The following is a 16,130-nucleotide window of genomic DNA, read 5'->3' as shown; positions in this document are numbered from 1 at the left end:
ATGGGCTATCAAACTCCAGCATCTGGCTGAATTCAGCTCTGGTGCTTTTTTTTAACTTGGTCAGACTGTCTGTAATTTTCGTCTTGATATATAGGCTTCCCCAGTGTACACAGCATGTGTACACCAGGATGTTTGATCAGGGGTCAGATAAAGGTGCTCAGCATACTGATCTAGGACTTACCTGCAGTCAGTTTGCTGTTGGGCGGTGAGGGTGTCTGAAAAGACAACTCCCTCAACAGAACCATCTTTAGGGGTTGTTAGAGAGGAGGTCAGGGAGAGGTTTACTCACTTTTTCCTGATCCTCATCAGTGACCAGGAGCAATGTCACATCAGCCTTGTCATAAAAGGGTTTAAGGTGGCTCACATAGATGACCCTGTAAGTGCCAAGGTCCATCAAATAGGTGGCTTCCCCTTTTCTGTCAAGGATAGGGTAGGGCCCACTACAATGATCCTGGAGGGACCTAGGTACCTCAGGCTCCAAAAGCCAGACCTTCTGTCCTGGCTGAAACTCAACCAGTGCAACCTTTTGGTCAAACCACTGATTATGGGCTCTAGGCCTGCCTCAAGGTTGTCATTTGCTTTCTCCATGTACTCAGCTATCCTGGAATGAAAGCCAAGCACATAGTCCGCAATGTCCAGTTTGGGCCCTTTGAGAGACTTCTCCCAGCCTACCCTTACCAGACTTAGAGGATCTCTAACATGATGATCACACAGAAGTTCAAAGGGGCTAAAGCCAAATCCCCTTCTGTGGCACCTCTCTGTAGTCAAAAAGCAGGCATTACAACAGGACATCCCATCTCCTTCCGAGTTTGTCAGGGAGTCCAATGAACATACCTTTCATGATCTTTGTTGAACCTCTAAATGAGGGCTTTGGTTTGTAAGTGATATGGGGTGGTGAACTCATACATCAGCCCACACTGCTTTGAGGTAACCAGACATGAAGTTACTACCTCAGTCTGAAACACCCACCTTAGGAAAACCCACTCTTGTAGAAATACCTAAGATGGCCCTGCCAACTGTGGGAGAAGTGAGAGTCCTAGTGGAATTGCCCAAGGTTGCCTGTTGGCATGAAGCACTACCACCAGAATAAATAGGTTTCCTGATGCTGTTTGAGGGTCAAGGGGGACCTCCATGTCAGTCCCTATACTTTCAAAGAGTACCCCACCCACCGGAAGAGGAATAAAGGCTGCCTTTGGTTTGTAACCTGTCTCACCACTGGCTTGACAGGTAACAAAGGAGTTACAAAATTACTTTACATTCTGGGACATTTTGGACACTGGAAAAGGGCAACCAACTTACTTGATGTTTTTGTGTGGCGAAGATGCCCTGCTAGGGGGATGTCATGGACCAAAATGAGTAAGCACTCTTTATACTGCTGAGGCACTATCAGTCCCCCAGGTGCCCCAGGTTTTGGATCTCTGGCCTCAGTGTAAAGTAGTCCCTCCTCCGAATAGGTCCTGTGGGAATCACTGGTATCCCCACTTTTCTATGCTGCAGCTTCCTGTCTCAAACTCTTAAGATTGGAACGGATTCTCTGTCCCTGACACAGAACTTTCCTAGAGGGCCCCCTGCCATATAAGCCCCAAGTTCCTGAGGCTCAATTCCCTCAAGGCCTAACAGGTCCTCCCCCTGAGGAGAGGGACCCTGAGCCTGTGTCTGATTTGGAGTTGGTTTCCTAGACTTCTTGCCTTTTCTCTTGGAGGATTCGGCCAATATTCCAGGCTCCAATACCTCTTTTCACCCTGGGCTTTGCTTTATGCTCTTATTATTACACACACTAATTCAGGTATTCTCAGCATGGCTGCATGGGTTCTCCTCTCTAGGTCTCCAGATCATTACTGTAGGAGGCTGGCTTAGTATATGGTGCACACCTATTTAAGTGAAGCACCTTACACTAATCCAGGTAAACTCTTATGGTGATTTTAGCGGTCTTTCATATCCTTTGAAAGCTCTCATGTGATAGCTGTGGAGTGCAGCCTTCAGGCTTATCTTGAAACAGCTTGGTTTACCAGTCCTAATCATGTACTGTAGGTTAAATGAAAAAGAACCACCCAGTGTATATATAAAAATATGTTTATTTATTAAACAGTACTCACTAGCACATTGGTATATCTCCTACTCAAAGATATAAACACAACTACACACCAAAACTTCAATTGCAAATAGGTAAGATAGCACAAAATAAAGTGGTCTCCAGGTGGAGACCGAACGATATACTAAGAAAGTGGAATGTGAACTGCGACCAAAGTCAGGACTTGGTCCAGGAGACCCAGAGGAGCTGGGGACTCCAGGAACCACCCAAGGTAAGTACACAGGAACCCCAAGGAGGCTGTGTGCACATTGAAATCACAATTGGATGTCCAATAGAAATAAACGGGTACTTACCCTGCTGTTGCAGTTTTGAAGAAGAAGGACCCTTCCCAGAGGACCCTGCAGAAACCCAGTAGAAGACAGAGGGTTGGAGAGTCACTCCACCCGTAGATACCACCGGAACCAAATACCTAGACAAGGGATGCTGTTTGCATAGGTGTGAAGTGACGTCAGAAACCACTGTAGACCAAAATGGAAGACTTCAGGAAAGGTGCCGCTGTAGAACACTGTGAAGGAGTCCGGTTGAATTCAAGGATAGATTCTTGAAGCAAATAACCTGTAATCAGAGGGGACAGAGTCTGTGGCACTCAGAGGTGACCAGGAGGCACTGAAGAGCAATGCCCACCAATGTCAAAGGGTTCAGAAGTGATGACAGTGACCTTGTCGCTGCAGCTGTAAGGACCAGGCAAAGCTGAGAAAGAACAGGAGCTGTGCATGAGCTGTCCCACATTGGAATTTGGGAACAAGGGGGGCGGTGTCTAACGGGAGCACCAACAACCCTTGGCAGCTGCAACAGGAGTGGAAAGCGAAGAAGGAGCAACATTGGGGCCAGCAAGGTCCAAGGGACTCACCACAAACAGGAGAGTCAGAGAATGCCCTGAGCAAGCAGGGAAGACCACTGGAGCAGAAGAAGACCCTCAGGAGGACCACAGGCCAGAGCAACACAGGTGGTGGTCCTGCAACTCACTCAAGGACTGACCTGTCCTATCCGCAATTTTGAGGCCAGTATCCCTCGTCGGTATCCCACTGGGACTGAACCCCTGTGCACTGTGTCGACTTGCTGTTGCCAAGGCTAGTTGGCTCTGCTCTCCAGAAATCTTCGAGTGACAAGAAGCTCCAGTCTCCAGCATCTGTTCCTGTCCTCACTGCATCCTCTGCACCGTGGGCCTTCCTTCTTGGTGAGCTGATCGAGCTCCTCTTGCAACTTCTATGCCTTCAGCCTGTGGGTCCTCCTGAGGGTCTTCTACTGCTTCAGTGGGCTCTCCTGCTTGTACGGTGCCTGCTCTGACTCTCCTGCTGTTAATGAGTCCCTTGGACCTTTCTGGTCCCAATGTTGCTCTTTCTTCGTTCTCCACGCCGAGTACGGCTACTAAGGCTTGTTGGTGCTCCCGCCAGACACCGACCATCTAGTCTGAGACATCCAACTCGGAACAGCTTCTACACGGCTCCTGATCTTCCTGTCACCTGGTCTTCACAGCTGCAGCAACATGGTCACCGTCAACTCTTCTTAAGCAGCAGACATGGGTGGGCATAGCTCTTCTGTGCCTCCTGGTCACTCCTGAGTGGCATAAACTCTGTCCCCTCTGTTTGCGGGTTCTTCACTTCCAGAATCCCCCCTTGGATTCCATCGGACTTCTTCACTTTCTTCTCCAGAGGCATTTTCTTCAAGTCTTAGATTGTCTTCTACGGAGGTTTCCGACATTTCTTCACCCCTATGCACCTAGCTTCCCTGGTGTAGGTAACCTGGTTCCCGGGGCATCCACAGGGGGTGGCTCTCCAACCTTCCGTACTCCAAGGGAATTCTTCGGGGTCCACTGAGAAGGGCCATTCTTCTACAAAACTGCAACACATATTCTCCATTAACTTCTATTGGGAATGCAGCTGTGTTCCCACTCTGTGCACAGCCTCTGTGGGGTTTCTGGCACTTACCTTGGGTGGTTTCTTGTGTCCCTAACTCCTCTGAGTCTTATGCATCAATTCCCATCCCCCTTTGTGGTTCTCACTCCACTTTCTTAATAAATGGTTTTGTCTCCCCCTGGAGACCACTGTATTTTGTGCTACCTACCTTTTTAAAATTGAAATATTTTTGTGTGTTGTGTTGAAATGTTATGTTACGTTATCCGGATTTATAGAGCGCACAGCTGACCCAGCAACAAGGGGCCCCAGAGCTAAAGCTAGCAGAGGCAGAATGAGCAAGAAAGTTAGTAACTGGAAAATAGCCACGTCTTGATCATTTTCCTAAAGATCCAGTGGTCCTGCGTGCTACAGACAGCCAGAGGGATCAAGTTCCAGAGGGCAGGTGGCTGTGCCCAGAACGAACGCCCCCCTGCTCTTGTCCTGTTCGCCTGCGGTATACGAGCCAGGTGCAATTCAGCAGAGCGCAAGGCTCGAACAAGAACATACAGAGAGCACAGTTCGCTCACGATTTGGGGACCCAGGCCATGGAGGATCTTGTGAGTAATGCATAAGGCTTTGAAGTAGTCTTTCTTCTCTATAAGTAGCCAGTGAAGCCGGCGAAGAAGGTCTGAAGCATGGTAACACTGCGGTACTACAAAGAGCGCGCGGGTAGCTGCGTTCTGTGCCCATTGAAGTCTTTTGGTCACAGATTTATTAACGCCCAATAGCAACCCATTACAATAATCTAACCTTGACACCTCTGTTGATTGGACAATCATCTGTCAAATCGGTGAGTTGAAAAGTCCTAGAATGGGCTTCAGGTAGAGTAGAAGGCTAAAACTGGTACCAGCCACCTCCTTAGAATGCCCTTCAAATGAGAGGAAATCGTCCACCACCATTCCCAGGTTCTTGACCACAGACTTGGGGTTCCAAGGGCCGAGGGCCACCATTGACTGCCCTACAAATTGATGTCTCGACCTACTAAAAGCACCTCTCCCCTGGTGGAATTTAGTTGTAAATAGTTGTTCTCCATCCATTCCAAGATGGCAGTGAGGTCTTCTTGGAATTTCACATTGTCCTGGTTGGAATTGTTGGAGAGGGTGATCACCAGTTGGGTTTCATCAGCGTATGATACCACGGCAATGTTTCGAGGTTTGGCCATGAGGGCCAGATGGCGTATTTAAATGTTAAATAAAGTGGGGCTCATGGTCGATCCCAGAGGCACACCACACCAGAGAGGATGAGTGCAAGTGGTAAACCGGGGGCAGAGACCTGGAGAGACTGATCGGCCAAGAAAGACAAGAGTCGGGCGAGGGCCTTGCCATTGACATCGATCTCCTCCAGCCGGAGCAGCAGGATCTTATGGGAAACTGTGTCAAAGACAGCGTTCAGATCCATCAGGATAAGAGCTGAAGTTCTGCCCTCATCCAAGGCGGACCGTAATTGCTCCGTCACTGCAAGTAGTGCAGATTCAGTGCTGTGTCTAGTACGAAAACTGTTTCATGACATATCTAGGATTGAGTTTACTTCCAGATATGGAGTCAAAATATTGCTGAATTATGACTCCATTATTTTTGCAAAATACGGGAGCAGAGATATTGAGCAAAAGTTTTCCGGCTGAGATACATCTAACGTCATTTTTTTGGCAAGGGAATTACTTTAGCATGTTTCCAGGACTTGGGGGTCATTGCGATGATAGTGACTTATTGATCACCTTCCATCCCTCCAATACTTTTGTGTTTTAGTATGTTCTACTGAACTTTTGAGATTGGTAGTTCAGGGTCTGGCACAACCCTTTCTCCAATCTTTGGAGGTTTAGTTTCATTAGGGTAGGTAGGTGCAACACCACGCTACACCTAGTCACCACGTCTTTAGTTGGGGAAGCCAGTGGGCCCCAATACTCTAGATACAGTGGTGTTAGGTTCGAGGATCTTAGGGCCCTGATTGCAACCAGAACAATACAGACAAGTAGCAAATCTAACACAGAGCAACTATTTGAGATGCCTCTGCAGTATGACCTCTAGAATCCTGAGAGGCCTGAAGAGCAGGATAGCACTGGGTTGGGTGGGCCTCAAGAAGAAGGGTCAGGGGTGGCTCATCCCAATGCTTACATTTGAGCATGACCAAGAGGAGTCTGAAGACCCCTCACTGGTGAATCCTAATGCCCCAGGGAATAGTACAGATGGAGTCCCTAGAGGTATGTCCCCCTTTATTCCTCCTTGGAGTGTCTAGGGGAGGTCTAGGTCCTTCTCTGTCAATTCAAACTCCTATAACCACTCCATAGGAACCTCTATCTCTAGCTAGAGAGAGGGCTCATTAGAAAGGGAGTACCACCTGATCAAGTTTGAGAGAGCCAAGCTCCAGATCAAAAAGGAGCAGTTGGCCCTTGAAAAGGAGACCTTGGAATTTCAGAGTGCTAGGAAGAATTTGGTACTAGGGTCCCACGGTGGCAGTACTAGCGAACCTAGGGTCAGGGAACACTCCTTTGATACTAGGAACCTGAGCTGGATAGACTCTCCTTTACAGGAGGGGGACGACATCCATAAATGGATCACTGCATTAGAGAGGGCCTGTAAAGTTCAGATGGTCCCTCAAGGACAGTGGGCACCTATCCTGCGACTCTCCCTTGCTAACAAAGGTAGAGACAAACTTCTCACTGTTAGGGAGGAAGATGCATATAATTACTCAGTCTTGAAGAGTGCCCTCATAGATGGGTTTGGTTTAACCACTGAACAGTACAAGGTTAAGTTTAGGGACACACAGAAGGCACACACCCAAGGCTGTGTTGATTTTGTAGGCAGTATAATTAGGGCTCTGGAACGCTGGCTTCATGGAAGTAATAGGCATGTCTATGAAGGACTGTACAATTTATTGATGAGGGAGCACATCCTTAATAACTGTAAAAATCAGCAACTGCACCAGTACCTGGTAGACTTTGATCTGACCTCTCCCAAGAATTGGTAAAGAAGGCAGACAAGTGGGTCCGGACCAGGATAAAGCAGAAATCTCATGGTGGTGGTGACCAGAAGAAGCAAGTTAGCTGTCAGAAGGCATTTGATGATGACGCAAAGCAGGCCATGTGCTCTGCTCCCAATATGCAAAGTCCTGAATTCTCCAAAACCTTAATTGTCCAGGTAGATGCTTCTGACAAAGGGGTAGGCGCAGTTCTTTCACAAATTGATGCAGATGACCAGTACCAACCAGCAGCCTTTATGAGCAGAAGGTTGACCCCAAGGGAGAAAAGTTGGTCAGCTATTGAGAGGGAGGCATTTGCTGTGGTTTGGGCCTTGAAGAAATTGAGGCCTTACCTCTTTGGCACTCACTTCATTGTTCAAACAGACCATAAGCGCCTCTTACGGCTTAAACAAATGAAGAGTGCAATCCCAAACTTTTGAGGTGGTCCATTTCCCTACAGGAGATAGACTTTTCTGTTGAACATAAACCTGGGAGTAGCAGCTGTACTCTCCAGATATTTCCACTTAGAAAATGAAGTCTCAACTGGGCAAGGTTAGTCTCATCTCCTTTTGTTTGATGGGAAATGTAGGAAAGTAGGATCAATGGCCCCTTTCTTTTGGTCTCCACGGGGCCTTTCTGAACACCTTCATTTTGGCCCAGTACTCAGCCTTGTTTCCCAACTCTTGAGGGGAGATTAACCCTGAGTCCACAAGGTACTGATGCAGGTTTTCAGAAGTACAATTACTTAACAGGTGCCCCTCCATTATCAAATTATAGAGCCCTTCATAATCTTGCACATTACTGCTTTCAACCAGTTCCCTAATGTTTTGACTGAGAAGTCAACCAAATCTACCCATGAGAGGTTTTATGAGTCTCCCTTAACTTGATTCTGTACTCTTCAGTGGTAAGTCCAAAGCCCTCAATCAGGGTATCCTTCATGAGGTCATAGGATTCAGCATCTTCCTCATTAAGTGTCAGGAGTCATTTCCTGAGAATAACTCCCAAAGTAGAGCGCCCCAGTGTCTCTGGTGTAAATTCCTTATTTTACAAGCCCTCTTAAAGGCTATAAACCACGTTGTGATGTCACCCTCAACATATCTAGGGACAATCCGGTTGGGGATTTTGGGGTCATACGTTTCCAGTATCTGCCTTTTTAATGTGTTACTGCCATCTCTCTTTCTATAGCCAGGAATTTGGCTTCAAGGGCTACTCTTTTGGCTATTCTTTCAAGATATAAATCTTTTTCATCTAGCTCTATGTGCCTTGAGGGTAGGCATGGGCGGAAAATCCGTTCCGCTCGCGGATTTTGCGGATTTTCGGGAAATCCGCAATCCGCGAGATTTGAGAATTTCCTGCAAAATCCGCAAATCCGCGAGCAGCGGATTTTGCGCGCACTGCTCGCAATGTTCGCGAGAGTTCGCGCCCCGCGAATAATTGCGAAATTGCAGAAATACGATCTAAGCAAAACTGAAAGTAACTACTTACCAGGTTCAAAAGTTCAGGCACATCATTAGTAGCCATTTCCTGTAGTGCTTCCTGAGGGGCCCCTCCAGAGTTCAGTTGCCAGTTGCAACTATTATGTGACCCTGCTCTGAACCTCAGAATAGTTACACATATGCCACAAAGGTCCTGAATTACAGCTAAGGGAGACAAGCAGGAGCCAGGCTGGAAGTTAAAATCCATTAATCAGCCCCTAATTCATTATTGTCAGTTGGGGCAGGGCAGGTGTTGTAACTAATTTTGCAACAATGAAAGCACTTAGCAAGTGCAAAAGATCACTAATCAGGGCGCACTAAGGAAGCAGGTGCCAGCTAAAAAAATATTCTGTGACACATTAATCAGCCCCAAATTAATTCAGGTCACTTGAGGCAGGGAAGGTGTGCTTTGCTTTGCCGAAAATAATGTACACTGGACAACCAGAGGGTGTGGTGATGAAACAGAGGGTGGCATGGGTGGGCCAGAGGGTGGCATGAGTAGTCAGAGAGTGGCAGTGGTGACAGAGAGTGGCAGTGATGAAGAAGAGTGTCCCAAACAGGTTGGACACGTAGAAACAACAAGTTCGCAAAACTTGCGACCCGACAGGTAAGTTCGCAAATTGCGAAATTGTAAAAACCCTCGCGAAATGGCAGAAACACGGGCGAACACAAAAAAAAAAAAAAATCCGCAAATTCGCGGGAATTCGCGGATTTTGCGGATTGCGAGTTTGCAAATCCGCAAATTCGCGGATTGCCAATCCGCAAAATCCGCTCATGACTACTTGAGGGGCCTAACCTACCCCCTGAAGGGGATGACACTCTAGGAATATGTCTAGGACAAAGGTTGCTGTTGGGTTCCTCATCTTCTCTGGTTTGGATAGGGAGGTTACCCCATGGAGGACTGATTATAGTCTCATTCTCATTGTTCACTCCCTCTTCAGGAGTGTCAGCACTATTTCCTAACTGGGATACTTTAAATTCTGCAAGGGCCTCCAGGAGTCTTGCTTTTTTAGGGTTTGAGCCAGTAGCAATTTTGCTGGCAATACAGATGTTTCTTAACAGCTGCATATTGAGCTGTTGATAAGGGGTCAGGTTGAGGTCCTGAACTGTCTCCTCTGTGCCAAAAATATTTAGGACAGTTCAGACCTGTTTAGAAAATTGAGACAGAAATCAAAAAGACTTTTACCCTGCCAAACAAAGCAAACACGAGGAGATGATGGGCGGAGCGCTAAAACTTTTCAAGCACTCACCGCCAGTCACAGATTTGGGTTGAATCCATCATCGTTTTTTAGCTCACTTTGCCACCACAGTTCTGACCCAGCCATGTGAAAATCACTCTTGACCCTGTTTTTCATGGAACAGTCTACCCTAAACTGACAAGCCAGATCTTCCCTGGACCGGAAACAAGTATCCCGGGACCGGGTTCGGAGTAACACCCCTCATCAGCCAGGCTATCTTGAATCCAAGGGGCAAAGTGAACAAGGGACCCATGTCTGGGCATACCCTGCCTACTTGGGCAAACAAAGCAAACACGAGGAGATGATGGATGGGGCGCTGAAACCTTTCAGACACTTACCCTCAGTTACAGATCGGGTTGAATCCATCATCGTTCTTATCTCACTTCGGCATGCCAGTTCTGACCAAGCCATATGCAAATCACTCTTGACCCTGTTCCTCATGGGAGCAGTCCAGCCCAAACTGCTAAGCCAGATCTTCCGTGGACCGGAAACAAGCATCCTGGGACCGGTTTCGGAGTAACACCCGTCATCAGCCAGACTAGCTTGAATCCAGTGGCAAAGTGAGCCAGGGACCCTTGTCTGGGCATACCCTGTCCACTTACGGCGAACAAAGCAAACACAAGGAGATGATGGATGGGGAGCTGAAACCTTTCAGACACTTACCCCCAGTTCCAGATCGGATTGAATCCATCATCATTCTTTAGCTCACTTCGCTACCCCAGTTCTTACCTAGCCATATGCAAATCCCTCTTGACCCTGTTCCTCATGGAACAGTCCACCATGAACTGCCAAGCCAGATCTTCCCTGGACCGGAAACAAGTATCCTGGGACTGGTTTCGGAGTAACACCCCTCAGCAGCCCGGCTAGTTTTAATCCAGGGGCAAAGTAAACAAGGGACCCATGTCTGGGCATACCCTGCCTACTTAGGACAAACAAAGCAAACACGAGGAGATGATGGATGGGGCGGTGAAACCTTTCAGACACTTACCCCCAGTTACAGAACAGGTTGAATCCATCATCGTTCTTTAGCTCACTTCGGCATGGCAGTTCTGCCCCAGCCATATGCAAATCAGTCTTGAACATGTTCCTCATCGAAACAGTCCAGCCCGAACTGCCAAGCCAGGTCTTCACTGCACCGGAAACCAGCATCCTGGGGCCAGTTTCGAGCAACACCCCTCATCAGCCAGGCTAGCTTGAATCCAGTGGCAAAGTGAGCAAGGGGCCCACGTCTGGGAATACCCTGTCCACTTAGGGCGAACAAAGCAAACACAAGGAAATGATGGATGGGGAGCTGAAACCTTCCAGACACTTACCCCCAGTTACAGCTCGGGTTGAATCCCTCACCATTCTTTAGCTCACTTCGCCACCCCAGTTCTTACCCAGCCATATACAAATGACTCTTGACCCTGTTCCTCATGAAACAGTCAACCCTGAACTGCCAAGCCAGATCTTCCCTGGACCGGAAACAAGTATCCTGGGACCGGTTTCGGAGTAACACCCCTCATCAGCCAGGCTAGCTTGAATCCAGGGGCAAAGTGAACAAAGGACCCATGTCTGGGCATACCCTGCCTACTTAGGGCAAACAAAGCAAACACGAGGAGATGATGGCTGGGAGGGAGAAACCTTTTAGACACTTACCCCCAGTTACAGATCAGGTTGAATCCATCATCGTTCTTTAGCTCACTTCAGCATGACAGTTCTGCCCCACCCACAGGCAAATCAGTGTTGAACCTGTTCCTCATGGAAACAGTTTAGCCCGAACTGCCAAGCCAGGTCTTCCCTGGACCGGAAAGGAGCATCCTGGGGCCAGTTTCCAGTAACACCCCTCATCAGCCAGGCTATATTGAATCCAGTGGCAAAGTGAGCAAGGGACCCACGTCTGGGCATACCCTGTCCTCTTAGGGCAAACAAAGCAAACACAAGGTGAGGATGGATGGGGAGCTGAAACCTTTCAGACTCTTAACCCCAGTTACAGATCGGGTTGAATCCATCATCATTCTTTAGCTCACTTCGCCACCCCAGTTCTTACCCAGCCATATGCAAATCACTCTTGACCCTGTTCCTCATGGAACAGTCCACCCTGAACTGCCAAGCCAGATCTTCCCTGGACCGGAAACAAGTATCCTGGGACCGGTTTCGGAGTAACACCCCTCATCAGCCCGGCTAGCTTGAATTCAGGGGCAAAGTGAACAAGGACCCATGTCTGGGCATACCCTGCCTACCTAGGGTAAACAAAGCAAACATGAGGAGATGATGGACGGGGCGCTGAAACAATTCAGACACTTACCCCCAGTTACAGATCGGGCTGAATCCATCATCGTTATTTAGCTCACTTTGGTATGCCAGTTCTGACCCAGCCATATGCAAATCATTCTTGACCCTGTTCCTCTTTCCTCATGGGAGCAGTCCAGCCCAAACTACCAAGCCAGATCTTCCCTGGACCGGAAACAAGCATCCTGGGACCGGTTTCGGAGTAACACCCGTCATCAGCCAGACTAGCTTGAATCCAGTGGCAAAGTGAGCAAGGGACCCAGGTCTGGGCATACCCTGCTAACTAGGGTGAACAAAGCAAAAACGAGGAGAAGATGGATGGGGAGCTGAAACTTTTCAGACGCTCAGGCCCAGTCACAGATCTGAGTTGAATCCATCATCGTTCTTTAGCTCACTTCATCACCTCAGTTCTGACCTAGCAAATCAGTCTAGACCCTGTTCCTCATGGGAACAGTGCAGCCCGAACTGCCAAGCCAGATATTCCCTGGACCGGAAACAAGCATCCTGGAACTGGTTTCAGGATAACACCCTCTCATCAGCCAGGCTAGCGTCCAGCAATCTCTCATATATTGAATTAACCAATGAAAAAACAGACAGTCTGTTGGTGTTGAAGCAATAACAGAACACATTAATGCAACAGAAAGATGCAATATCTACTCCTCGGCCCATCCACTCTAGACCTTTTGATTTGACCTCTGCTTGTCAATCTGAGTTTAGAAAGAAAAGTAAACAATGCCAAGAGCATAGATAGAAAAACATTTGAAGTCATTCAAAGTCTGAAAATGAAACTGAACAGCTAAGGAAATTATTGTAAATGGAACTGAAGACAGCAAACATCTACAGGAATGAACGTACATTTTCATGCAACTAAACAAGAAACCTAATGATTTAGAAAACAGTTCACATTGGTCAAAAATCATGATTTGTAGATTTCGAACATATGTCAAAAGTACTTCCCCAGCAGCAACATTTCTGTACCTTTGAAAGGTCTAGGCCAATATAAAGCATACATTGAAGCTTATGTCAGTATTTAGCGATTAAAATCTGAAACCTCGAAACGCCAGCAGAGTTGGAACTAAAACATTTTGAGGCAGCCTATTATGGCACAGTAAGCTAGTGAGTATGCATATAACTAAAACTAAAGCTAGTTTTCGTAAAATGTTTAATTTCATGAACTAAAAATCAAGTTATCTTTCAGAAGACTGGTGCAGTTCAGACATTGCACTTAATACAGTAAGCTAATTTGTAGTTTTCTTACCTATTCGCAGTTTGATTTTTGCCAGCAAATTTATATGTGGCAAATAGATATTTCTCAGAGTTTGAACTGGACTTATAAATACAGGATCATCTGTATGCTGTTCCACTGCTTCCCCGAGTCTTATTAACTAAAGTAAAGAAGTGGTTTTGTTAGTTACCAGTGACACCATGTAGGACTGATAAGACTGATAATGGATATAAGTTTAGAAAGAAAATGACATCCTATGAGCATAGAGGTTTGCAAACTGTCAAGCAGCGAAATCTTACATGCGCCCAATCTTAAAGGTATCTACTGAACACCCCCAAGAATGCAGTAAATAGCTGTGACATTAATGTAACCAATACAAATTGCTTACCTGTGACGATTCGTCCCCAAACCTTCAAGGGAACACTTTGTATATTCCTATGTACAAGTTTAGTCTCATGAAAAAAGGCAGGTCAAACTACGTGTACCCCCACTCCCGATAGAATGCTCCACTTAAAAAAAACAAGTGAAAAGAGTGAATAATGGCGTGTCCTTTTAATTGCAGACCTCTAATGCTTCGGGCAGCAAAAGTGTTTTCCTATTATCGTAAAGCGTGTTGTTCTGTTGTTAATAACATCACTCATATATCAAAGAATGCATTTTCAAATTGATATAGGAAAGTAGGTGTAATAACATTGCAGTAAAAATACACCTCTTGCATTTGTGATCATTTGTAACAGCCAAGTAGATTACTTGTTAATCCCTTCACCAAATGGTTTATAAAGGCTCCCACACCACTGTGATTCCCATGACGGGTGAGCCACGTAGAGAGTACTACCGGAAAACACTTACCTGGGGAAGACTGGGTCGAAGAACCCCTGGTCTGCCCTGATAAACTGTATATCACCATTGGTAGCAGATTTTATTCAAGTATGGGTTCCTCAGAAAAATAAAAGAAGCTGTGTTTGCTCTAAAATAATAAGCTCCTTCTTCTGGCTAGAAAGGGTTAATTTACATTTTATATTTCCATTACTCGACTATGTACCCGATTGACAAAGATATTGCTTCAACTTACTCCTGTAGTCCTAGCCTAACCCTGGAATTCACGAGTAAGGCAGGAGTCATACAAGGCTAAGTCACACCCAGTCATAAAACATAGTTGTGCATCGGGTTATGATTTTAAGTACGCACACAGACCATGCTTTCTTTAATAAGATTATTTAGCTATGGATAATGCTCTCAAAAAAGTAAATACTTGTTCATTATATTGCCAATATGCAGCTAACACCTCATAACGAAGAAACTCACTATGCTCAATAATGATCAGACTAACTCGGCTTTCAATGCTGTCCAGGCACATTTTGGGATCTTTATAAGGCTCAGTCCCCTAGGGATTTCCTGATAATAATGCTTACGATAGGAAAGTAGGATCTGCTTTTATGGTTACCCCCACTTTTTTTGCCCGGTGTCAGTGTGTTTTGAGTTAGTTTGCTGGGATCCTTCTAATCAGGACCCCAGCAACAGTGCTTTTCCCCCTAATTTTGACCTGGTAAGTACTTTGATACCGCCACGGTTGGCTACTGGTGTACCCTTATAAGTTCCTAGTAAATTGTACTAAGTTACTCAAGGCATAGGTACACCAATGGTCTCCCATGGGTTGCAGCATGTATGTGCCACCCATGGGAGTCCACTTAAACTCTAACTACAGGCCTGACATCGCAGCTTGTGTGAGTTGGTGCTTGGACCTCTCAGACAGACAAAAGTTTCCCTATATCTGAGGTCACTGAACTTAAAACCTATAAGTCACCCTCATGGCAGGCTCTTCAGTCCTGAGGGCTGGGTGCTTGGTTATAAGTGTGAGGGTGCCCTCGCATGAGAATGACACCACTACAAAATCCACAGTTGATTCAGCAGGTTTTGTAAGAACGGTCAGTTATTTTTAGACACATAGTGGATATCAGTCATTATGAGAGGGAAAGTATATGTGCCTGCACCGAACCCCGTCATGTTTGGTATCAAACATGTTGGAATCATACCCCAATAACGATTCCAGTGTTAGAAGTGATGAAGAGGACTTTAAAGATAAGTTTAGTTTTAGCACGCAGATTTAAACTCCCATAATTTTTAATATACTAATGAGTGTTGCATGTTTTTGTATACTGAATCAACCTAGAGTAATGTGCACCTACACGAACACGCGGGTTTAATTATATGTGCTCTTGTTGTGTTTGTCATTTTGTTATAAATAATACATTTACCTTGTTTTTCGTTTTGTCCAATATTAATTGCAGCTGTTTCAAATAATAGCATGTGCATTCTTTTTAAATGTGCTTTTGTTTATGTTGTGTCATTCTATGTGACTGTGTTATGTTTGTTTTTTGTATGCAAAGTTAGGTAACATAGACTAATGGGTTAACTTTAGCAAAGGGGGTGGGTAACAGAATAATTATCATTTCTTGAATTAATTATTGTCTTGTGTTTCCTTGCATACTAGAGTCATGCTAAAAGAGGTCTGTGGCCTATTTCTAAAATGGAAGTCTGAAGTCCTGTCAAAGTTGGGCCTTGCACAGCAGCGTATGAAAGGAAAAATATTTTCTGCAATAATTCTTTGAAAGTCGCTCGTAAAAGCAAGGCTGTGTGGAAGTAATGAAAATTCTTTTGACAAAGCTTTCATGGTCAAGGACAGGATGTGTGCAGCGGCAGAAAGGCTTGGACGGAGGAAGCATTTGGATAATTTTACCTAATGTTGCGAGTCACGGAAGAGCCTGTGACACTCTTAGTCTATGAACAATGCCGCTCTTGAGGAAACGTGGTTTCTGCTATGCGAAAGGCAAATGACTTCATCGGACGACATTTCTTGTCCAATCATACTTCGTGTCGCTCGAATGTTTGTATTCTTTTAGTTAGTTTTAGACAGGAAAAAGGTATAAAATGGCCCCTTGGAAAGAGCACTGTTGGCTCCTTCCTGTTCTCCAGAGACGC

The 16,130-nt window shown here is 46.0% G+C and overlaps 1 protein-coding gene across 1 annotated transcript in view; it reads right to left on the bottom strand.

Moving 5' to 3' along the window:
- The window catches only part of CFAP54 (cilia and flagella associated protein 54), a 2,285,874-nt gene that overhangs the window by 418,208 nt on the left and 1,851,536 nt on the right, over positions 1–16,130 (bottom strand). Inside the window, exon 57 of the mRNA XM_086918163.1 lies at positions 13,185–13,311. Within this exon, the coding sequence (XP_086774289.1) occupies positions 13,185–13,311 (127 nt within the window). The remainder of the gene's footprint in view (positions 1–13,184; positions 13,312–16,130) is intronic.

This window comes from Lissotriton vulgaris, chromosome 1_1 (genome assembly GCF_964263255.1).
Source record: "Lissotriton vulgaris chromosome 1_1, aLisVul1.2, whole genome shotgun sequence".
NCBI lineage: Eukaryota > Metazoa > Chordata > Amphibia > Caudata > Salamandridae > Lissotriton > Lissotriton vulgaris.
The sequence above is the reverse complement of the archived record's forward strand: the minus strand, read 5'-3'. Positions and strand labels throughout refer to the sequence as shown.